Consider the following 24,883-nt stretch of genomic DNA (forward strand, 5'->3'; position numbering starts at 1 on the left):
TTAAGAACCTGCCCCAGCTCCAACCCGTTGCTAAAATAACCTGTTGTGGGAAGCCATTCTAACACGTGATTGGGTGGCTCCCGTTAAGGGTCTGAGGCACTTTGGCAAAAGTCGAAGTTTTTCCCGGCCCTTTCCTGATGAGAGAGCCCATCCGTGTGGGGGTGTGCCTGACCACTGACCCCGGGGACCCAATCACTGACCCTGACCTTGGAGTGCAGCCCCCCCTCAACCTTCATTGGATGGAATTCTCCCCTGAATCTCTTGTTCCCCAATAAAAGGCTGATCCCCGGGGTGCTCGCTCTCTCTCTCCTGCTAGCCCTGAGTAATCCCTGCTGCCCTGCTGGGCGGTTGGAGGAGGGAACCAGAGGGGAGCCGTCTTGGACCTAGCAATAGAAATAAGGTAATTGAGTCTGTGTTTTTATTTCGATCTCTTCTAACTAACTTTATGCCTAGAACCTCATTAATAAAACCACTGCGCAGGTCGTGTGGTAGAACCTGTCCCAGGAATTGTCCCTCCCTACAGGGAGTTGCAAATTAATTTGTCCTGGGCCCACTTCCTTCTCTGATCACTCTCTGACCCCTCCAGCCCACCTGTTTCCCAACTTTTGGCCATTCCACGGAGCAGTTCCTAGACCAAGCTCGCAGGAAGAAGACAGATAAGGGGAAGAGACCAGGAGAACAAAGGAAGTCTAGGACATATAAAAAGGCAGAATACTTTCACTTCCTGGGATACCAGGATACCAGCTATGGTCCCTTTCTCCCTCCCTGAATAAGTCTATGTTACCCCTTTTAAAATAAACCCCGTTTTATATGCTTAAAAAATGTCACATACATGTAAGAATCATACATATGATCACAGAAATGTAGCGTGCTCACCCCAACACAAAGTTTCACACAATTACATTCACAATACAATGACACAAATGGTCATGTGTTCACACGGAAAAGCACCATCAGATGACTTGAGGGGGAGACAATAAATAAGAACTTTAAATACTAAGTGTTCTAAGAGAGTACAAAGATTAAGGAGCTGTGGAGTGTGAGGGAGAGGCGTCATTAGAAACAGCTTCTTTGGAGGTGTGACATTGTTATCTGTATATATGCAGCAAGAGAAACTTCAAGAAACCTGGTAGAAGAGCCTTTTTAGGGAGAGAAGCCTTGCACACCCACTGTCACCAAATCACAAAAACAGGGTGACACTCTCTGCCCTATCGACGCCCCTCCCAGTCTTCACAGTAACCGTCCCGGCACAAGAGGCCCTGGGAAGAGGAACCTGGACTGGGCAGAAGCGTCGTACATCTGCGCCCTTTGCCTCCCTGCACCCCGTTTCTTTGAATATTCCCGCGCATCCTAAGAACTCGGCACTCACCCTCTGCGGTCCGGGCGCAAACCTCTTCCCCTGCGGCGAGCGCGCTCTCTAGGTTCCCCACCCAGGTTGCCAAGGGAGGTGTGTCAAGCACTTGTGTCTGCGCACTTCAAACCCAAACCGTCTAATGTGACCCTCCGCCCAGTCCCCGTGCCCGGCCCAGTAAGAGACCAGAGAAATCAAGACTTTCGGACACCGCTCTGGAAAGCCAGGGAGCGGCAGGAGTGGGAGAACCCAGCCCGGAGTGGCTCCCGCCGAGCCGGACTCAGCAAGGCTGCGGCCTTTTCTTCCCCCGGACTACGTTTCCCAGCGGCCCCCGCGGGAACTGGGCCGGCGGCCTCTTTGTGTCCTCCGGGGCCGAGGGAGTTGAGGTGCTTCTTTCCTGGCCCGCTAGGCAAGGTTCCGTCCAGCTGAGCGAGGCGGGCGAGGCCCGAGTGGCGGAGACTCCCCGAACCTTGGGGCGGGAAAGGGATCTTCCTGCAGTTTAGTTCTGCAGGTGAGGGTGTGGGCCGAGAAATGGCCTGTGGGTCTCCCGGGCTCCCGTTCCCAGGTCCCCTGAGTGACTCTACGTGTGAGACCGTGGTCGGTACCGAACCTTGTGAGAGTGTCACCCGATGTGCGTGACCACGTCGTGTCTGTGTGACTGTGGGTGCGAGTGAATCGGTGGTTGGTACCGAGAGGGTGAGATTGAAAGGGGCTGGAGTGGGTAGGTGTTCTCCACCCTCCGTGGTGCCAGTCCCCGTGGCCTCTTTGTGACTAGAGTGTGTGACACCCCCCGCCCCTGATACCCTAACTGTTGGAGGCTTGAGGTGTGTGTGCGGGTGTGTGTGTGTGTGTGTGTGTATGTGTGTGCCTGTTTGAGACTGTTTATGCCCCTGGCCTTTAACTGGCGTGTGTGAAGCCGTCGCTAACACTGTAATAGTTTTAAGATTTGGGGTATAGGAGGAACTGAGCGAGATTGTGTGCCACTCAGTGTCTTTTAGCCAAGTACTGTCAGTGTGCCACCAAATTTCGGAATGACTGATCTGTTGAAAAAGAGGACTGTGGAGTCAGTCAAACCTTTAGCTGATCTTGATGCTCTTATTTGTTCTTGTCTTTTATGTAAATGATTACACTCCTCAGAGTCTTTGTTAAATCTGAAAGTCATCTGCTAAATGATAAATTGGGATGTGATTTAGGAATGGATTAAACTGTATGCAAATAAATTCCTAGCTCTTCCTTATGCTTTCTTTATTTGAGGGAAGATTGCAACCAGAAGGAAGAGAAGCCTAAAAGTCTAGACTGGTAATTCTGGATGCTGCAAGGAAAGTTTCTCATGTTCCCTTTCCCATGTCAGTCAACTGAGTTCACTGCCATTTCTCAAGTGAAGAGCCAGGAGGAAGAAAGAATGGCTGTTGAACTTCTTAATGCCATGTACCAGGTGAGTTAGAATTTTCTCTTTCCTGAAGTACCGTCTTGCTTTTCAAAACAAACACATTAACTTTCCTTCTGCTGAAACTAGCCAATCATTTCACTTCTCAAAATTCTCTAATAGGGGCTAGGGATATAGCTCAGTTGGTAGAGTGTTTCTCTCATACATAAGGCCCTGGGTTCAATCCCCAGCACTGGGGAGAGGGAGGAAACTCTCCAAACTCTTGCCATCTCATTCAGAATAAAAGAATGGCCTGCAGAGCCCTACTGAATATCCCCCTTGACTTTATCTAATTTCACCCATTCAGTCAGTTCTTACTTCCGTGTAATGAGTTAAATACTTTTTTTTTTTTTTTTTTGGTGGTGCTGGGGATTGAACCCAGGGCCTTATGCATGTGAGGCAAGCACTCTACCAATCTATATTCCCAGCCCTCCAGATACATTCTTTTTTTTTTTTAAAGAGAGAGTGAGAGATGAGAGAGAGAATTTTTAATATTTATTTTTTAGTTCTTGGCAGACACAACATCTTTGTTGGTATGTGGTGCTGAGGATCGAACCCGGGCCGCACGCATGCCAGGCGAGCGCGCTACCCCTTGAGCCACATCCCCAGCCCTCCAGATACATTCTTAATGCATGGCTTTGCACTTGCTATTCCCTCTTCCTGGCATCCTGTTCCCTCAGATAACAGATGCAAGCCAGCTTCTTCATTCTTCTCCTTTCCCATACATCATTCAAGCATTCAATGGACTTTTATTAAGAACTTATTAACTTTGGATACCACAGGGCTTAGTGCTGGTCCTCCTCCTCTGTCTAAACTCATTCTTAGATGATCTCATCCTGTCTCATAGATTGACATACCATCTATTATGCTAACAACCATCAAATTGTATACAGTTTAGACCTCTCTCCTGAACTTGACTTTTATATCTGACTGCCTACTCAACATCTTTATTTGGCTTCATAATATCTCAAATGCAAACATTTCTCAAATTGAGTGAAATGAGCCTATAGAAGTTTGGGAGCATGAGTGACATTTGATTCTCATTTTAGTAGGATCATTCTGGTTGCTGTTGAAAATAAACTGAATGGAACAAGGATAGAAAAAGGGAAATCAACTAAGAAACTCTTGTATTACACCCCTATCACAAGCTAAACTCTTCCATTAGGTTGTTCTGTTTGTTCTACCTTTAAAACATATCTAGAATCAGACTACTTTTTACTACCAGCATTTCCATTCTGTTCAGAATCATTTCTCACTTGGATTAATGCTATATTTCTCCTAACTTAAATTTCTACTTCCATTCTTATTCTCTTTTAGTCTATTCTCAGTGGAGCAGCCATAGTAATCCTGTGAACATATATTTCATGATATTCTTCACTGGGATGGGGTGTGAATGGAAGTAATAAAGAACATAGACAACTCTTTCAAATTATTATAAGGGTAGGAGAAAAATGGATGATAACTTAAGGAAAAAGTGTGGTTAACTAGGTTTCAGAATAGTGGGTGCTATACTTTGGATCTTGAATGTCCCCCAAAGGCCCACGTGCTAAAGTCTTGATCCCTTGCCTGTAGCACTAGATGGAGGTGGTAGAAGACCTTAGTCATTAGTGGTATGCCCTAGAAAGGGATTTTGAGACCCTCATCCCTTCCTCCCTCCCTCCCCCCCTCTCTTCCATCAGGTGATACACTTCACTATGATATAATGCACAGTCACAGTTTCCAGCACAGTAGGGCCAAGTGACCACGGACTGAAACCTCTGAAACCAGGAGCTGTTATCATAATTTGTTAGAGGTTAAATGTTTTAAGTTTAGAATTTAAACTCCTTATGAGTTTATTATTACAGGTATTTTGTTTCAGTAGCAGAAAGCTGACTCACACAATGCATATGTTTTGTAGCCTGATGTTAACAATTCAGTAGAAAGGGACATTTTGAAGATAAAGGGAAAGGAGGGAATTGCTGGAAAAATGTGCTTGAGTAGGTAAGAGGAGCTGAGAGGTTAGCCTTTTCTAGGAAAATGAGCTTTCATTTATATTAATAGGGGCAAGTTAGAGTATGTAGGTATGGTCAATGTATCGGCGTTAAGGGAGTTTGTGGAATTTCTCTTCAAATGGCTTTTGTTTTTAATAGTGTCAGTTTGTTTTAAAATAGACTAAAAGAGGACAAGAATGGGAGTAGAAATTTAAGTTAGGAGAAAAAACAAACAGAACACCAAATCATCATATGAGAGTCAGGATGGAGGAGAAGGAGGAATTGAAGATTTGAGGAAAAATATCAAGTGGTCATTTAAAGGAGTGAGGAAACAAACATGCTAGGAACTGTATCATGTAAGAGAGCATTTTGGTTCACTTGAGATTAGTGATCATGGATTTAAAGTGAAACTAGTTAGCATAGTTGGGGTAATTTTCTCCAGTGAAGTTCAACTCTGCTGGGTGTAGGCACAGAGTAAGTGGACAGATGGCTGTGGTTAACCAAATCAGTACAATCAAAAGAAGGGCAGGGAAGTTGAGGTTATATATAAGGGATGGTTATCACAAATTGTTATGTTACAAAGTGAAGTTGTGTGGGATGAGGAATAATGAAAATGTGGTAAGATCATTGAATTATAAGTTCTAGTGGGTTCAGAGTTACCCTGACTGGGTATTAAAGGGCAACACTTGAAATATAGGAGGTATAAATCAGAGTAGGACAATGGAAATTATGGAGGCATTGGTGCTTACTGATAAGGTCATGAAAGTAAATGACTATGGAAATATGGAGGACAAGATTATTGTAGCAGGGGAGGACTAACAGACCAAGTTGTTGGGAGTTACTTATATGGATATTGAAATGGCCAAATATTATGAGAAGAATAAGAGTAACAATGAACCAGGTGCTGAAGTGTTCAAGGAGTGACAGAGATACCTACTGGGAATTGTTAGACAACTAAAATAAGGAATGATGGTGAATGACATGGTCTGATTTCATGAGGTTTAAAACTAACTGTCTTTTAAAAAGGAAGAAGGGGGAAATGGAGAGGTCACCTGCATCACTTCCAAATACCATGGCACAAGAAATGTGGGAAATAAGAGTCATCAGATGACAGGGCATCAGAGAATTAGTCTACTTAGCTGGAAGCCATGTTTTTCTAAGGGCAAAAAGTGAAGGGAACTATTTTTTGCTTCACACTGGTTTGATTAATAATTATGAATGAATTTTGAGGTATATTTGTCCTTCAGAATATCTGGAGTATTCGTTCCAGGACCCCTGCCAATACAAAAACCCAAGAATGCTCAAGTCTCTGTCATAAATTAGTATAGTATTTCCATATAATCTCCCATATTCTTTTTTTTGGGGGGGGGGTTGTACTGGGGATTGAACTCAGGGGCACTTGAGTACTGAGACACATCCCCAGCCCTATTTTGCATTTTATTTAGAGACAGAGTCTTAGTGAGTTGCTTAGCACCTTGCTTTTGCTGAGGCTAGCTTTGAACTTATGATCCTCCTGCCTCAGTCTCCTAGGCTGCTGGGATTACAGGCGAGCACCACCATGCCCAGCCCTCTTATATACTTTGAATCATCTCTAGATTATTTATAATATTTAATACATGCCAAATGCTATGTACATAGTGGTTATACTGCATTGTTTAGGGAATAATGACAAGAAAAAATATCTGTACAATTCAATACAGACAATATTTTCTCCAAAAATATTTTTATCTTAACACAGAACACACAAATATGAGGGATAACTATATTATTATAATTTGTTAGGGGTTCAATGTTTTAAGTTTAGAATTTAAACTCCTTATTGGTTTTTATTTTTGTTGACTGTGTATATTAATTTAAATCAAAGAATCAGTGAAAAATTTCATATATAAATATGTATACATTTACTATATATGTTTTTATAAGCTAAGGAAAACATTTTGGTAAGAATATATACTATACCAGCCAAACCGTTAGCCATTGCAGAGAGGGAACTATTCACATTGTACTTCATATAATTGAGGGGAAAATGTTACTGAGTTGAAAAACTCTGGGAAACTTTTGTTTCTATGGGAACAGTTCCTTTAATGGAGACAAAACTATCAAATGTAAGAAAAAGTCATTTCTTTTTATTGCCCTTGACATAGTCACATCTTTTACTTTTGTAAAAAAAAAAATTAATAAAAGTCCATACATTATATTAGTTTCAACAGCAAGTGGTCACATTAAAGAAACACATATTTCTTTTTTCTTTTTTTTTTATTTTAGTTTCTTTTCTTTATTTTTAAATTTTTAAAATATTTTTATTTTGTTTATTTTATGTGGCGCTGAGGATCGAAACCATGGCCTCGTACATGCTAGGCAAGTGCTCTACCGCTGAGCCACAACTCCAGCCCAAAACACATATTTCTTTACACAAAAACTTAAAAATCTGGATTGAAGTATTTGAATTTTAATGGAATTGATGATTTGCTATGCTTGGTTTTTAGAAATATGCCAAGTACTTCCTGATGTCACTTTTTAAACCCCTATAGTTCTTGAAATTTTCGAACAATTCATTCATTAATTCAGGTTATTCGGTATCTGAATGCCTCATGTGGATCACATGCTGTCCTTTGAGGATATACCAGTGACCAAAGCAAAAGCACTCTGCCCTCATGGAGGTTGAATTTTAGTGGGGGAAAGAGAACAGACAATAATAACAAAATAAGTACTTTGAAGGAAAATAAAGCAGGGTTATGAGAACAGGGAACTGGATTAGGAGCATGGCTGTGTGTGTGTGTGTGTGTGTGTGTGTGTGTATGTGTGTGAGAGAGAGAGAGAGCGAGAGCGAGAGCGCGAGCGAGCGATGGGGAATTGAACTAGAGAGAGAGAGAGAGAGAGAGAGAGAGAGAGAGAGAGAGAGAGAGAGAGAGAAAGAAAGAGCGCGATGGGGGATTGAACTATATCCCTGGCCCTTATTTTATTTTATTTTGACACAAGATTGTCGAGTCTCACGATTAAACCAGTCAGGATTACTCCAAGTGAATCTAGGGAATAAATAAAGACACAGACACAGAAAGTACCTTTCCTTTGAGTTAGTGACCACTCCTCAGCTGCAGCTCCTACAAGGGGGGCAAGGCAGGCAAGAAAGAGAGTGAGGAGGAGCATGAGCTGAACCCTTTTATTGGGAAGAAGCCATTCAAATGAGGCAAGGGGTAGGATTACAAAGGAACAGGTGAGTGTAGCTCAACCCCTGGTGGGTGACCTACACCTGGAGCCACGCCTCACTATCTGAGCAGGGTAACACCCAAGTTACTGCTACCTGGCACTGCTGTTCCAGACTGAAGGCAATAATTGGTCAAAACCCAGTGCTTCAGGACTTAAGGGCATTTGCATCCAGGGCAGCTCCCAACACAAGATCTTGCTGAGTTGCTGAGGTTGGCCTCAAACTTGCAAATCCTCCTCCCTCAGCCTCTTAATAGCTGGGATTACAGGTGTGCACCATCATGCCTGACCAGCATTGCTCTTTCATACAGAATAATCTGAGGCCCACAGGGGGAACACGGCAGACATATTTAAGAATGCAGTATAAGGGAGAACCCTGTATGCTTGGGTCAGAGTAAATGATGTGAGCATGATAAGGGAGGAAGTTAATTCATTTATTTTCTTTCAGGATTTGGTGACCTTCAGAGATGTGGCTGTAGACTTCTCCCAAGAAGAGTGGAATTGTCTGGATTCCTCTCAGAGGCATTTATACAGTAATGTGATGTTGGAAAACTATAAGATCTTGGTGTCATTGGGTAAGGATATCTTCCCCTTACAGAACTGTACTTCTTCTTTGCTACCACCTTTGTAAACTTTTGGATAGCTGCTATCCAAAAGTGTCTGCTGTCTGTGCCAAACAAATGGTTTAATGTTTGTGACACTGGTAGTGGACAAGTCTACTGTTGACCTATGTCTGAAGTTTTATCTTCCCTGTCCTCCTGATACATGTCCTTTACACATTTTTCTTTGACTTCCTGTAAGCTCCATCTTCCCTGACTGTCCAAGGATCCAATCTGAGTTTTGGGCTATCCACAGCATGACCAAGTACTGTTTCTTTCCATATGTGCAGGTCTTTGCTTTTCTAAGCCAAGTGTGATATTATTGTTGGAACAAGGAAAAGAGCCATGGATGGTGAAGAGAGAGTTCACAAATGGCTTGTGTTCAGGTGAGTGAAGAGGAATAGGCAGGAAAAAACCTTTGCAGGTGGGATGGGGATGTGGCTCATTGGCAGAGCATTTGTCTAGCATGTACAAGGTCCTGGGTTCCATCCCCAGCACTGAAAAACAAACAAAACCTTTGCAAATGACAGCTCAGTTTGATTCAAAGAAATCACCTCTTCATTATTATTTGTGGGCCTGCTCTCACATGTTCTAGGGCTTAATAGAAACTTGGGGCCTTCTAGGATGTTCTCCCACATGTGTTAATGTTAACTCTTCTTTCACACTTTGCCCTCTACTTTCTTAAAACTTGTTTAATATTCTCTGAGTCCTGTTTCGTTTCTGTTTCATAATCTTATCCTAGTCTTTTTTTTTCTTTTTCTTTTTTTCTTCTGGCACTAGGGATTGTGTCCAGGGCTTCACACATGCTAGCTAGGCAAGCGCTCTACCATGAGCTCTATCCCCAGCCCTTCTCTTCCAGTCTCTAAAAAAAATCTTTCTCAAGCTGGGCGCAAACCTGTAATCCCAGTGACTCAAGAGGCTGAGGCAGGAGGACTGCCAGGTCAAAGCTAGCCTGAGCAATTTAATATGTCTCTGTCTCAAAATTTAAAAAAAGTAAAAGGGGGACTGGGGTTGTGGCTTAGTGGTAGAGCACTTGCCTAGCGTGTGTGAGGCATTGGGTTCGATCCTCAGCACCACATAAAAATAAATTAAAAGGTGTTGTATCCATCTACAACTAAAAAATACTTAAAAGGGAGCAGGGGCTGGTGGAGTGCCCCTAGGTTCAATCCCCAGTACAAAACAAAATGAAACAAACAACTTTTCCCAATTTTGAGCCATACAGATACCCCTAAATGAAGTACCAGGTTCAAATCCTGCCTGAAACTTACATGCCAGTGAAATTTTAGGAATGTTGCTTAACCTATATGCTTTTTAAAAAATATATTTTTAGTTGTAGATGGACACAATACCTTTATTTTATTTATTTATTTGTATGTGGTGCTGAGGATCGAACCCAGAGCCTCACATGTGGTAGGCAAATGCTCTACCACTGAGCTACAATCCCAGCCCTTTAACCTGTGCTTTTTGTTTTATCATCTCCAAAATTGGACAGTACTTTTTAAAAAATATTTTTAAATTGTTGACAGACCTTTATTTTATTCATTTATTTATATGTGGTGCTGAGAATCAAACCCAGTTCTTCATACACACGAGGCAACTGTTCTACAACTGAGCCACAACCCCAGCCCCCCTGGATAGTACTTTTAAAGTGCTTTGAATAGTGGGACTGGGGTTGTGGCTCAGTGCACGTGTTCAATCCTCAGCACCACATATAAATAAATAAATAAAATAAAGGTATTGTGTCCATCTACAAATAAAGTGTGTGTGTGTGTGTGTGTGTGTGTGTGTACGCGCATGCGTGTTTTGAACAATTCCATCTTATAGTATGAACTCAATAACTATTAGCTGCTATTAATAATAGAAGTTTCCAAACTAATTTTTTTCTGAATGATCACTTCATTTACCTTTAATCAACATTTTTGAATTTTCGTTTTAAATAGGGTTTGAATCCTATTCCCCAGCTCACTCCCCAAGATGCTCAGGTGTTATATGTATGTATAAATAATCAAACAATTAACAGGCTATTAGTGGAAATATGATATAGCTATAGAACAACACATATGAAGAGAAAGCTGACAGCTGACATCAAAGAAGCTCAGAGAAAAGGTGAGAGGCAGAGGAGTACAGGTAACTGTAAAGATGTTGGTCTTTAATGAAAACAGAGGTCAGCAGCTAGAAAGCATTTAAGGGAGAAGAGACTAAGAATTTAATATTACAATGTATGAAGGAGTGTCAGATAGACATAGGAAACAGGTAAAATGAAAAACTAATGTTCATTGTAAGCATTCTGTCAACCCCATTCCCCAGGTCACTTCTCAATTGCCTCTACCCAATCCTTTATGTCCTTGATCAATTTTCTAAGAAAAAACCTTTAATATGTTAGTATCAAAGGATATATGATTAAAGTTCATTGATTAATATTATTAGATGAATCACACAAATATACATTATCATATGTATGTAGTTTAAATAATAGAACAAAAGTCTATTTACCACTGCTATGTTTTCTTTTGTAGTACAGGGAATTGAACTCAGGGCCTTGCACATACTATACAAGTATTCTACCACTGAGCTACAATCCCACCCCTTTTTTAATACTTTTATTTTGAGACAGAGTCTTGATAAGTTGCCCATGTTGGCTTCAAATTAGCAATCCTCCTGCCTCAGGCCTTCTGAGTAGCTGGGATGACAGGCATGTACCACTATGCTCGGCTCCACCTAACTGCTGCTTCTTAGCATGAGAGAAAATGGTCAATGCCATTGCAAGTCCTTGAGGGCCTCTTTGTAATGATACATGACTCCTCTACCATGGCCCATCCCACCCTCACTGGGTATCCATTATCTTATATTTTGCTTATCATGTCCTGGCTTCTCTTTATAGTTGTGAGATCCTAAAACAAAATGTACACGTGTGTGTGTGTGTGTGTGTGTGTGTGCATATATACACATATATATATTTACACACACATAGTATGTTTTCTTCCAGAAAAATTTAGGAATAGGGCTGGGGTTGTGGCTCAGTGGTAGAGTGTGAGGCACTGGGTTCAATTCTCAGTATTGCATATAAATAAATGGATAAAATAAAATAACGTCTATCAACAACTAAAAAAAGGTTAAAAAAAAGTTAAGAATATTCCAGTGAAACTTCACATCACATACAACTGCAAGAATGGGAACCTAATTAGAATAAGTTATACTCCATGTATGTGTAATATGTCAAAGTACACTCTACTGTCATATAGATCAAAAAATAAATAAATAAAATCTCCATAATGAGAGTCAGAAAAAAAAGTTGAGAATATAACTGGGTGCAGTGGCACACAGCAACTCGGGAGGTGAGGCAGGAGGATCGCAAGTTTAAGGCCAGCTTCGACAACTTAGTGAGACCCTGTCTCAAAAAATAAAAAGAATTGGGGATAAAAAAGTTGAAAATATACAGAGAGAGAGAGATAAACAGTATATTTATGCATAGTATATTTTCTCAACTTTATGTATTTATTTATATTTATATATCCTGTAGGTATATGTGTGTGTGTGAATATATATATTCATTCTTTTTATAGATAAAGACATTCTATGCATGTGATTCATTGACCTTTTTTCTTTCATAAATGAAATTATGTCCCTGAGATTTAATCCATGTTGATTTTTATAGCTGTGGTCCATTGATTTATTTTTTAAAAAATTTTTAGGGCTGGGGTTGTGGCTTAGTGGTAGAGCACTCGCCTTGCACGTTCGAGACCCTGTGTTCAATCCTCAGCACCACATAAAAATAAATAAGTGAAATAAAGGTATTGTGTCCAACTACAACTAAAAAATAAATTTTAAAAAATTTTTTAAATGTCCTCCATTGTGGATTTTATCCACTGATGGTCAGTTAAGTTGTTTACACTTTATGTTATTATAAATGTTACTTCTGTGAACATTATACATGATTGCTGATGTACACATGCTGGAATTCATGTAGACAGTGTAGCCATGAATTTATTAGACAATGCTTGTATTAATTTACATTTCAAAAAGTGGTGTGTGAGAGCACCCATTGCTCAACATTCATAATTTGTGAGTTCAAGATTTTTTGCCAACCTGTTAGGTAAATAATATCCCTATACTTACAATTTGATTACTAAAGATATAGACCATCTTTTCCCATTTATAATAGCATTAGGATTTCTTCTTTTGTGAAGTGCCTACTCCAATCATTTGCTCATTTTAAGGAAAGTGTTTGTGTGTGTGTATGTGTGCACGTGCATGTATGACAATACATATATATTTTTCTTGTATATTTGTAGTTCATATTTTTTATAATATTTTAAGAAATTATTCTTAGGTATGTTGTGAAGTCATATAGATATTTGAAATTTGTCATCTAAAGATTTTTATTGTATATTTAGGCCCATGATCCAGTTGGGATTGATTTTTGAGGATTATTTGAAGTAAGAATTTAATTTCTGTGCCTTATAAAAAACCAATGTCCTAGATGATTATTGAATAAATGATCTCTTTTTGCCTGTGGTTCTGAATGTTACCTTTTAATATATCAAATTTTACTATATTTATGTGTGTGATTTTGAGCTTCATCCTATTCCATTTTAAGTACTACACTTTATTTTATTTTTAAAATTTTTTAAAAATTTATTTATCAATTTTAATTTGTTATATATGACAGCAGAATGCATTTCAATTCATAGTACACATATGGAGCACAATTTTTCATGTCTCTGGTTGTACACAAAGTAGAATCACATCATTCGTGTCTCCATTCATGTACATAGGGTAATGATGTCCATCTCATTCCACTATCTTTTCTACCCATCTGTTCCCTCCTTTCCCTTCCTTCCTCTTTTCCCTATCCAAAGTTCCTCCATTCCTCCCATGCTCCACCTCCACCCCCCAATCTCCACTGTGGATCAGCACCACATATCAGAGAAAACATTCAACATTTGGTTTTTGGGGATTGGCTTACTTCACTTAGCATAATGTTATCCAACTCCATCCATTTCTTGCAAGTGCCATGATTTTATTCTCTTTTAATGCTGAGTAATATTCCATCGTGTACATATAGTACCACATTTTAAAAAATATTTCTTTTTAGTTGTAGGTGAACACTATACCTCTATTATATTTTTATGTGGTGCTAAGGATCAAACCCAGTGCCTCATGTGTGTTACTTAAGCGCTCTACCACTGAGCCATAACCCCAGCCCTAACTCTTTTTTTGTTTGTTTTGGTACTGGAAATGGAATCCAGAGACACTTTACCGCTAAGTCATATCCCTAGTCCTTCTTATTCTTTTATTTTGAGACAGGGTCTCCTAAATTGCTTAAGAGTCTTGCTAAGTTGCTAAGGCTGGCTTTGAACTTGCAATTCTCCTGCCCCTGAGTCCTGAGCCGCTCAGATTTCAGGCATGCACCGCTGAACCTGGCTTTCTTTTAATGTTATAATTTATTTTCTCTTATGAAGTTATACATTAGAACGTTGTTTTGTTGTGTTGTATAGATTTATATTTGTCATTTTCTTTTTTCATCCCAGAACTTTTTGCCAAAGCAAATTCTGTATAAATATTTTAGAGGCATATTATTCATATAAACTATTTTGCTATTGTTGTTATCGCTTTGTTCATTTGTTTTATATGTTGATTTTTCTGTCTTGAATACAAGAACAGATTGACAGATATTTATATAATCTCTTTAGAAATATCTTTCCAGGGGCTAGGGATGTGGCTTAGGGGTAGAGTGCTTACCTAGCATGTATGAGGCACTGGGTTCAATTCTCAGCACCATATAAAAATGAATAAATAAGATAAAGGTATTGTGTCCATCTACAACTAAAAAAAAATTTTTAAGGTCTTTCCACACATTTCTGACTTTTGTTATTGATATTAAGAAGTCAAATCACAATAATGTCTTATTCCTTTCTACTTTTAAGAACTTTCTTCTCTTGTCCTTGTTATTCTATTTTCAGTATTGTATCTAGATACAAATTTGTTTTATTTTATTTATGCTGGGGATAAAACCCCATACTTCATACATGATAAACTATGAGGTCTACCACAGAGGTGAACTCCCTAGACCTCTTGATATTTAACTGTATTTGGGATTTAGTATGTTCATTCATGTAGCATATGTCCGAATTTCTTCCCCTTTTAAGTCTGAATTAAGTTTCATTTTATGTGTATACCGCATTGTTTATTCATTCATTGTTGAATACTTTGGTTGCTTCCACCTTTTGGCTAGTGTGTAAAACACAGTTATGAATGAGTGTACAAATATCTCTTTGGTTCTCTGTTTTAGGTACTTTGGGATACCTGCCCAGAAGTAGAACTGTTAGATTCCCATGGTATTCTATTTCTAAATTTTTAAGAAGCCATCATACTGTATCCCATAGTGGCTGATCATACTGTATCCCATAGTGGCTGCACAATTTTACATTCTTACCTGCAATGCACTGGTGTTCCACTTTTCTCCACATCCTCACTAACTTTCTGGTTTTGTTTCATTTTGTTTTAATAGTGTCCATCCTAATTGTGGTTTTGGTTTGCATTTACCTAATGATTAATGATGTTGAATATATTTTCAAGTGCTTGTTTGTTGTCTATTTGAATATCTACTTTGGAGAAATGTCTATTCAAGTCCTTTGCCTATTTTTGAATTGGGTTTTTGTTGTTGAGTTGTAGGAGTTCTTTATATACTCTGATTATTAATCCCTTATCTGATAAATGATTTGTAAATATTTTTTTCAATTCTGTTACTTGCTTTTTCACTTTCAAAAGTTTTAGATTTGAGGGCTGGGGTTGTAGCTCAATAGCAGAGACCTTGCCTCGTATGTATGAGGCACTGAGTTTGAAACTCAGAACCACATAAAATTAAATAAAGGTATTGTGTCCATCTACAACTAAAAATATTTTTTTAAGTTTTAAGTTTTTAGTCCAATTTGTTTATTCTTTTGTTGCCTTACTTTTAGTGTTATAACTAAGAACTTATTGTCAAATCTGATGTTATGAAGTTTTTCCCCTCCTTTTTAGAGTTTTATAGAGTAGGTCTTCTTTTTTTCATTTTGAGTTAATCTTTGTATACCTTGTAAGGTAAGAGTCCATCTTCATTATTTTTCATGTGGATACCCAACTTTCCCCAAACCCATTTGTTGAAAAGAGTGTCCTTTCTCATTGAATGTTCTTGGTACTCTCGCAGAAAATAATTCAACCACATATGTGAGGGTTTACTTCTGGGTTCCCTGTTATATTCCATTGGTTTGTATGTCTGTAGAACACTATTTTAGTTACTGTACCTTTGTAGTAAATTTTGAAATCAGAAAGTGTGAGACCTCTGACTTTCTTCAATTTTTCAACATTGTGCTATTAATAATTCCTTCAGATTTTCTATTTCTAGAAAAAGATTGTTGGAATTTTAATATAGATTACATTGAATTTGTAAATCACTTTGGGAAGTTTTGACATCTTAATATTAAATCTTCCAGTGAATGAACAGAGGATGACTTTCCATATATTGGTATCTTTAATTTCTTATAGCAATATTGTTTAATTTTTAGGATATAAGTATTTCACTTCCTTAGGTAAGTTTATTCCTTATTTCTTCATTTTCTTTTCAGATAATTTGTTGTTAGTGTCTGAAATGCACCTGTTTTTGTGTATTGATTTTGTATCCTGACAGTAAGCCATGACTCCAGCTCTGCTGAATTCTTTTATGGGTTCTAGTAGTTTTTTGATAGAATTTTATTTATTGCTTACCAACTCGGGTGCCTTTAATTTCTTGATCTTTTCTCATTGCTCTAGCTAGGACTTCAAGTACTGTGATTTAATAAAAGGGACAAAGGAGGCATTCTTGCCTTGTTCCTGATCTTGGAAGAATATTTTCAGTCTTTCTTTATTGAATGTGATCTTTGCTGTGAGGTTTTCAGACCTATACAACTTTTATTATGTTTCAGAAGTTTTCTTGTAGTTTTTGGTTTGTTGAGAGTTTTTACCATGAAAAGTTGAAAGGATACAAAAGGTTGTTGAATTTTGTCAATTTTTTTCCTTCATTAATTGAAATGATCATGTGGTTTCTTTCATTCTGTTATTATGGTGTTTTATATTGATCAGTGTTCATATGTTGAAGCTTCCTTATGTTTCAGGAATGCCTCTCACTTTGTATTGTATAATTCTTTCAGTATACAGTTGAATTCCATTTGGCAGCATTTTGTTGAGGATTTTTACATCAGTATTCTTACAAAATACCAACCTATGGTTTTCTTAATAATATGTTTGGCTTTGGTATCAGGATAATGCTGACCTCATATAATGTGTTTGGATATCTTTGCTCTTTGATTTTCTGTTTGAAGAGTGTTGATATAAACTCTTTTTTGAATGTTTGACAGAATTCATCAGGTAAGCCATCTGATCCTAGCCTTTTCTTTGTTGGAGAATTTAAATTTATTGACTCAGTCTCCTTATTTATAGTAGTGTTGTTCAGATTTTCTGTTATGTTATGATTTTGAGCTTTCAGGTATTTGTCCATTTCATTCAAGTTACCCAGTTTGCTGGCATACAGCAATTCATAGTACTGTTTTGTAATCCCATCTGTAAAAGTGATAGTAATGTCACTGTTTCTGATTTTACTTAGGTCTTCTCTCTTTATTTTTTTTCTTTAGTCAATCTAGCTAAAGGTTTATCAGTTTTGTTATCTTTTCAAAATAGCTCTTGGTATATTTGTATATTTGATTCTTTCTCAGAGTATTTTTCTTCCTGAAACATAAGGAAGCTTCAACATATGAACACTGATCAATATAAAACACCTTAATAACAGAATGAAAGAAACCACATGATCATTTCAATTAATAAAGAAAAACATTTGACAAAATTCAACAATATTTTGTTTTTGTTTTTTTTCTCTCTCTCTCTTTCCTGGTCCTAGTTATTGAACCCAGGGCCTCTTGCATGTGAGGCAAACACTCTCACTGACCTACACACCTCTACCTTTTAATTTTTCAAGATTTTTTTTTTCTTTTAGTACAGAGGATTTAACTAAGATGTGCTTTACTACTAAATTATCCAGTAGTAAAGTAGTAAAGTAAATGTGGATGAGCCACATCCCCTAGCCCTTTTTATTTTTCATTTTGAGACAGGGTCTCATTTCCTTCCACCTCAGCCTCCTGAGTTGATGGGATTACAGATGTGCACCACCACGCCTGACTTGATTTTGCTCATTTCTTGTAAAGTTTATTTCTATCGAATTTTCCCCATTTGGTGATGGTGTTGTCAGTGCTAAAGGTATCTTCTTAATGTTAATTATTTTATTTTTAAATTTATTCTAAAATTGGAAAATACATTTGTATTAGATAAAAATGTAGACGTATAAATAATAACCTCTCCCATAGCCCTTATGTTCTATTATGTGCCCTCTTTTTAAAAATCATTTGTGGGTTTTATCCAAACCACCACATAAACAAAATTCTTTTTTTTCCATTTTTTTTAGTTGTTGAGGACCTTTATTTTTATTTATTTGTTTACATGCAGTGCTGGGAATAGAATCCAGTGCTTCACACATGCTAGGCAAGTGCTCTATCACTGAGACACAACCCCAGCCCACTCTTTTTAATAACTACTTTTATTCTTATTATTACTATTATTTATTTTTGACATTCCTTGCCTAATATATTTTAATACCTTGTTTTTTATGTTGAAGTACATTTGATTCTTTTTCAGAATATTCATGAAACAAGTTGTTATAACCTTTACTATCATGAGATATTATTGCAGTCCTGACTCCTTTTTGTTTACATTTGCCACTTCTCTTTTGCTGATTTCTTCTCTTTTCCTATATATCTTAATGTTGGGAGTGCTCTAGGGTTCATTCCTTGCTCTTTCCTTTTCTCTTTATCTACACTCATTTTTTCAGATACATCTTAAAATACCATCTTATATACTGACAACTTCCAATTTTAAATCTCTAGTCCACACTTACTTCTTAACTTCCAGCATCATGAGTTCATTTGCCCACTCTAAAGGACATCTTAAAAATGTTTAAGACTGAACTCCAGGTCTTTCAGACCTTTTTGCTCAGATCTGCAATACCCATATCACTATTGATAGCTACTCTATACTTCATTGCTCAGATCATAAGCTTTGAAATTATGCTTGATTCATCTCTTTCTATCACATGTTGTATCCTGTCTGTCAGGATATCTTCTTGGATCTACCTATAAAATATACTGAGGATCTTACCACCTCTCCATACCTCTGCTAATATCTGTCTGGTGTGAATGGCTATCATCTCTCACCAGAATGACTCGAATAGGTCTCCTTACTTCTCCCCTTGTTTCCTACCTTGCAATAATTTTGTAATACAGCAACTGTCCTCAGAACACTCCATCTGACTATTCAGAGCAAAATGCCTATAAAATTTAAATAATCTGGTCACCCTTTACCTCCTAGCTTCATCTCCTACTACTCAGTCCTTTTAGCCATACTTCTAGTGTGAAAAGGAATAGTCCTTCCCACTATTCCCTAAATACACTAGATATGTTTCTACTTTTATGTCTTTTTAAACTGGTTCTCTCTTCTGCACAAAATGTTTTTTTTTCTAAAAATATAGGTGACTAGTTTCTTCACTTCATTCAGATCTTTGCTTGAATGTTAACTTATGAATTATTATCTTTTGGTACCATGGAGTGAACAAAGGAGTGCTTTACTACTGAGCCTCATCTCCAGCCCTTTTTATTTTTTATTTTGAGCCAGTCTGACCTTGAACTTGCCATCCTCCTTCCTCAGCCTCCCAGGTTGCTGGGATTATAGGCGCACACCACCACACCTGCCTGACTTATTAATGATTCTTACCTTTGACGTCACCAGCACTCCTGATTTCCCTTACCCTGCTTTCCTCTTCCTAAAGCACTTAGTTTCTTCTAATGTACAATAAAATTTACTTACTTATTTTCAGTCTCTTCTAAGAAATAAAGTCCATGAAGGTAAAAATGTTTGTTTTACGGCATTAAAAGCATCTAGGACAATGTCTAGTACTAAATATTTAATCTAAGTATTTGTTCAATAAATGTTCTTTTTTAAAGATAATTTTTAGTTGTCAATTGATCTTTTATTTATTTATATGTGGTGCTAAGAATCGAACCCAGGGCCTCACACATGCCAGGCAAGTGCTCTACCCCTGAGCCACAGCTCCAGCCCCCAATGAATGTTCTTAAATGAAACAGCTATAAGAATGGAGACTATATCCATGTCTGTATTCTTAACATAGGTCTAAAATTATATCCGAGTCCAACCATATCCATAATTCCTTCTTGCCCTGAAATTGACCTTACTGATTTTCTTATAATTCTAATCATTCCTCCTCAGGTTTCTAAATTTATTTATTATTTCAATTATTTCAACTTATTTGACTTTCTCTTCTTGCCCACTTCAAAACTATGAAAGCCAATGTTCTTTTGGGTTTCTTTACTATAAAATTCACATGGTTAACTTTATTTTGATACCAGGGATTGAACCCAGACGGGCTTAACTACTGAGCCACATCCCCAGCCCTTTTTTTATTTTTTATTTTGAGATAGGGTCTAAGTAAGTTGCTTAGGGCCTCACTAAGTTCCTGCTGAACTGACAATCCTCCTGGCTCAGCCTCTCTCAAGTCACTGGGATTATAGATGTGTAACCAGATCACATGGTTAACTTTATGAATGTAATTTAAGAAATGATCTTTCTGGCACAGAATAGTAGAGACATTCTTATTATTTTTTCAGGCTGGGAATCTATGTATGAGACTAAAGAATTGATGCCAAAGCAGGAACTTTATGAAGAACAATCATCCCAGAATATAATGGAAAAACTTACAAGCTTTGGGTTTGAGTACTCCAGTTTGAGAGAAGACTGGAAATATGAAGGCCCTCTTGAAAGGCAACCAGGAAATCAGAAGGCATGTTTCAAGAAAGAGACAATCCCTTATGAAGAAGCCTTTATTGATGAGAGAAAAGAAGAATATAACAAATCTTGGGGAAGTTTCCATCAGAACACCCTGCTTCATACACAACAGATAATCCCCAAAGAGGAAAAAGTATATAAACATGAAACATATAAGAAAAGCTTAAAAAACAGTTTAGTGGGTACTAAACCCAAGAGTGTCTATGCAGAGAAAAAACTTTTGAAATGTAATGATTGTGAAAAAGTCTTTAGCCAGAGCTCATCCCTTACTCTTCATCAAAGAATTCATACTGGAGAGAAACCCTATAAATGTGTGGAATGTGGGAAAGCCTTCAGTCAGAGATCAAATCTTGTTCAACATCACAGGATTCATACTGGAGAAAAACCCTATGAATGCAAGGAATGTAGGAAAGCCTTCAGCCAGAATGCACATCTAGTTCAACATCTGAGAGTTCATACTGGAGAGAAACCTTATGAATGTAAAGTATGTAAGAAAGCCTTCAGCCAGTTTGCCTATCTTGCTCAACATCAGAGAGTTCACACTGGAGAGAAACCTTATGAATGTATTGAATGTGGGAAAGCATTTAGCAATAGATCATCCATTGCTCAACACCAGAGAGTTCATACTGGAGAGAAACCTTATGAATGTAATGTTTGTGGGAAAGCATTTAGCCTTCGTGCATACCTTACTGTACATCAGAGAATACATACTGGAGAAAGACCTTATGAATGTAAGGAATGTGGGAAAGCCTTCAGCCAGAATTCACACCTTGCTCAACATCAGAGAATTCATACAGGAGAAAAACCTTATAAATGTCAGGAATGTAGGAAAGCATTCAGCCAGATTGCCTACCTTGCTCAACATCAAAGAGTTCATACTGGAGAGAAACCCTATGAGTGTATTAAATGTGGGAAGGCTTTCAGCAATGACTCATCCCTTACTCAACATCAGAGAGTCCATACTGGAGAAAAACCTTATGAATGTAATGTTTGTGGAAAGGCTTTTAGTTACTGTGGATCCCTTGCCCAGCATCAAAGAATTCATACTGGAGAGAGACCCTATGAATGTAAAGAATGCAAGAAAACCTTCAGGCAACATGCACACCTTGCTCATCATCAGAGAATTCACCTTGGGGAATCCCTCTCACCACCCAATCCAACCAATCACCAAGTCTTATAAATTCAATCTCCTAAATATTTCTGGAACTTTTACTCCTTATTTTTAATATTGTTACCTTAAGTCTAAGATTCATCTCACATAGATCAGTGTTACAGCTTTCTAATGGGCCTTCTGGTATTCTTTTTTTTTGCCACCCTTAAATCCATTTCCCATAATGCACCCAAACTGAAGTTTTAAAGTTTAAAAATTAACATATCTCTAGTTAAAACTGTTTTTTGCAGGGCTGGAGTTGTGGCTCAGGGGTAGAGTACTTGCCTAACATGTGTGATGCCCTAGGTTCAATTCTCAGCACTGCATATAAAAAAATGAATAAAATAAAGGTCCATCAACATCTAAAGAAATATTTTTTAAAAAACTGATTTTTGCTAGCTGTTGTTTTTAAACTAACCACCCAATCCAACCAATCACCAAGTCTTATAAATTCAATCTCCTTTAAAATTGTCATCACCTTTAAAATTGTCAATGAGGCTCTCCATTATCTGGTTCTTACATTTCCACATAGCCTCATTTTATTCCAGTCTCTTCTAGGCAGTAGGTACTTCCCAGGACTAAGAACTTGGATTCTGGAAAATCACTACCAATGGCAGTGTGTGACTTTGAACAACTTGTTTGAATTATCTAAACATCAGGATTTTTTTTTTTCAAATAGGGATGACAAAAGATACTATATTGTAGAAATGTATTAAATGAAACTGTCTGTTATAAATTGTTGCCTATTAAGTGAGGAATTTGCATGTAAAATACTTCACATAGAATGTCAACAATAGCAGATAACCTAATATGTATTGGGTGCCTACTATGCACTAAGCACTGCTATACATACTCAACATACATTAACTCATTCACTCCTCAGACTTAAAACAATATTCATTAGTGGACAAGGTAGATAGCATCCCTGGGAAACATCAGACCAAAATTGGAAAAACAAAAATTTTAGAACATAAGACAGTCTTTATATTCTGAGTGAATAATCAATATAGACACAGGTAGTAAAACTATTATAACCAGTTTTAGAAAGTTTCTAAAGAGAATGGCTTGTATAAACCAATAAAATAAAGAAAATAAGGATTCACTGGGAAGAATACAGAACTTAAATTTAGGTCAAGGAAATAATAGAAATGATCACTATTACCCTAAAAAAATGCATAGGTGCCATTTAAAAAAGCATCAACCCCAACTAATTGTATGGGTGAATTCAGGTAATTTTGAAAACATAAGTCATCTTATATTACACAAAAAAATGTAAAGTTTGTGGATTTCAAAATTGAAAATCAAAATGGAAAGGTAATCAAAGGCATAAAACAGTAGGCTAATATAGATAATATATGCTTTCATGCATTCAATGACTATCAAGTAGTTAGTCTTTACTAGACACTATTTGAGGCATGAGAAGGCAACCATGAACAATAGAAAATCATGTGCTCAATGGAGTTAAATTCCAGAGGCTGAAGCAATTAAATTACTACTTAAATATAAAACAATAGATTTTCTTTTTCTTTTTTAATATTTATTTTTTTAGTTGTAGTTGGACACAACACCTTTATTTCACTTGTTTATTTTTGTATGTGGTGCTGAGGATCAAACCTAGGGTCCCTCACATGGGAGACGAGTTCTCTACTGCTGAGTCACAACCCCAGCCCTAGATTTTCTTTTTTTTAAATTTTTTTCAGTTGTAGGTGGACACAATATCTTTTATTTTTATGTGGTGCTGAGGATCAAACCCATGCAAGGTGGGCGTTTTACCACTGAGCTACAGCCCCAGTCCTAAAACAATAGATTTTCTAACCCCAGAAAACTGAAGAATAACAAGAAAATAAATTGAGGAGCATTATATAGCCTAGGCTGAAGAGACTGAACCTAATAAAGTGAGTTGTTCTTAATGGACTCTTTTGCCCTTTAATTTCACAAGTTGTTCTGAAATTTGCTTATGAAATGTAAAACTTTTTTTTTTTTTTTGGTACTAGGGATTGAATCCAGGTAACTGTTGAGCCATATCCCCCAGCCCTTTTTATTCTTTATTTTTAAACAGGTCTCACTAATTTGTTTGGGACCTCACTAAATTGCTGAAGCTGGCTTTGAACTCAAGATCCTCCTGTCTCAGTCTCCCAAGTCACTGGGATTACATAAGTGTGCCATTGCACCTAGCTGAAGTGTAAATTCTTAAGAACAGCAAGAAAATTATTGTATCTAACATATTTGTGAAAACTTTCCATATGTTAATGATGGTTCACACCAGCAGAGAAAGGATTTGGGGAGTACTAAAAAAATTGACCCTATACATCATTACTAGTAAGGGATATGCAAAATGAAACCACAGTGAACTATTTTAAATCACATTGGCAAAAGCATCACAATGTCAATTACTGGAAAGATATGGAGCTTTAGGAACATTTATACAATGCTATTGGAAGTTTTTGTATTTAACCCAATTTGGCATTATCTAATATAGGTGAGGATTTAATCTTTGACCCAGCATTCCCTCTGTAGTCTCCTTATGTCTCAGGGAGATACACATGAAGGCCCTCTGAAGCACTGTTTGTGAAAATGAAAAGTTGAAAGCAATTAGTCATTGTGCTGAATATACATTACAATGCAAATTAAGATGGATAATATTACTATCAACATGGATAAATCTCAAAAGTAGTATTAATGAAATTGAGCTAGAGAGTATTTTGTATGATAGAGTACCACATATTTATATAAAGGGCGAAAGTATTTTCCATGGCTAAATATTAGGAGAATGTTAATACATTCATGGACATAATCAAACCTGAAACAGGTGATCTCTAGGGCAGAAGGAAAATGAGATTGGGGAAAGAATACAATGGGAAATCTCTTTAATCACATATTTCTTTTTTAAAATAAGCAAATAGTCAATTCTTAAAATCTGATAAAGCTGGTTGTGGGTGTATGGGTGGGTTCTTATTCTCTGTATCTTTCTATTTATTTCATAATAAAAATAAAGAGTAAGTGATGTATGCTTTTGTCAACTATCTCTTTACTATGCCTCAGTCATGTCTGTGGTGTTCCTATATTCACCATTTTCTTCAAAAAAAAAGTTCACATATAATGAATTCCCAGAGACAACCACTGTTGAAAATTTGAAGACTTCTTCCCTGATTGAGACTTTTTTATAAATTCTAAGGCTTTTATAAAAGCCTAAGGGCTTTTAAAGCCTAATTAGCTTTCCCATCATCATTTTAATGTTTAAAATCAAAAACATTAAAACAT

The 24,883-nt window shown here is 37.3% G+C and overlaps 1 protein-coding gene across 3 annotated transcripts; it reads left to right on the top strand.

The window, feature by feature from the left end:
* The first annotated feature begins 1,624 nt into the window (after positions 1-1,624).
* On the top strand, positions 1,625-24,630 carry Znf570 (zinc finger protein 570). 3 transcript variants are annotated; one of them, XM_021720346.3, is made up of 5 exons: positions 1,625-1,862; positions 2,606-2,786; positions 8,400-8,526; positions 8,841-8,936; positions 20,295-24,630. In XM_021720346.3, exons 2-5 carry the CDS (start codon positions 2,661-2,663, stop codon positions 21,650-21,652), a joined length of 1,707 nt encoding a protein of 568 aa, XP_021576021.2. In that variant the 5' UTR covers positions 1,625-1,862; positions 2,606-2,660; the 3' UTR covers positions 21,653-24,630. The 3 variants fall into 3 exon arrangements, with proteins under 3 accessions (XP_021576021.2, XP_040135391.2, XP_021576022.2); XM_040279457.2 differs by having other exon boundaries at positions 1,626-1,862; positions 2,611-2,786; XM_021720347.3 differs by lacking the exon at positions 8,841-8,936 and having other exon boundaries at positions 1,647-1,862; positions 2,611-2,786.
* The last annotated feature ends 253 nt before the right edge of the window (positions 24,631-24,883 follow it).

Source organism: Ictidomys tridecemlineatus, chromosome 15 (genome assembly GCF_052094955.1).
Source record: "Ictidomys tridecemlineatus isolate mIctTri1 chromosome 15, mIctTri1.hap1, whole genome shotgun sequence".
In the NCBI taxonomy this organism is placed as follows: domain Eukaryota; kingdom Metazoa; phylum Chordata; class Mammalia; order Rodentia; family Sciuridae; genus Ictidomys; species Ictidomys tridecemlineatus.

Coding starts and splice junctions, on each gene's coding strand:
- Znf570 (XM_021720346.3), top strand. CDS start 2,661: ATGCTGCAAGGAAAGTTTCTCATGTTCCCTTTCCCATGTCAGTCAACT. Junction 2,787..8,399: donor TTCTTAATGCCATGTACCAG/GTGAGTTAGAAT, acceptor ATTTTCTTTCAG/GATTTGGTGACCTTCAGAGA. Junction 8,937..20,294: donor CACAAATGGCTTGTGTTCAG/GTGAGTGAAGAG, acceptor TTATTTTTTCAG/GCTGGGAATCTATGTATGAG.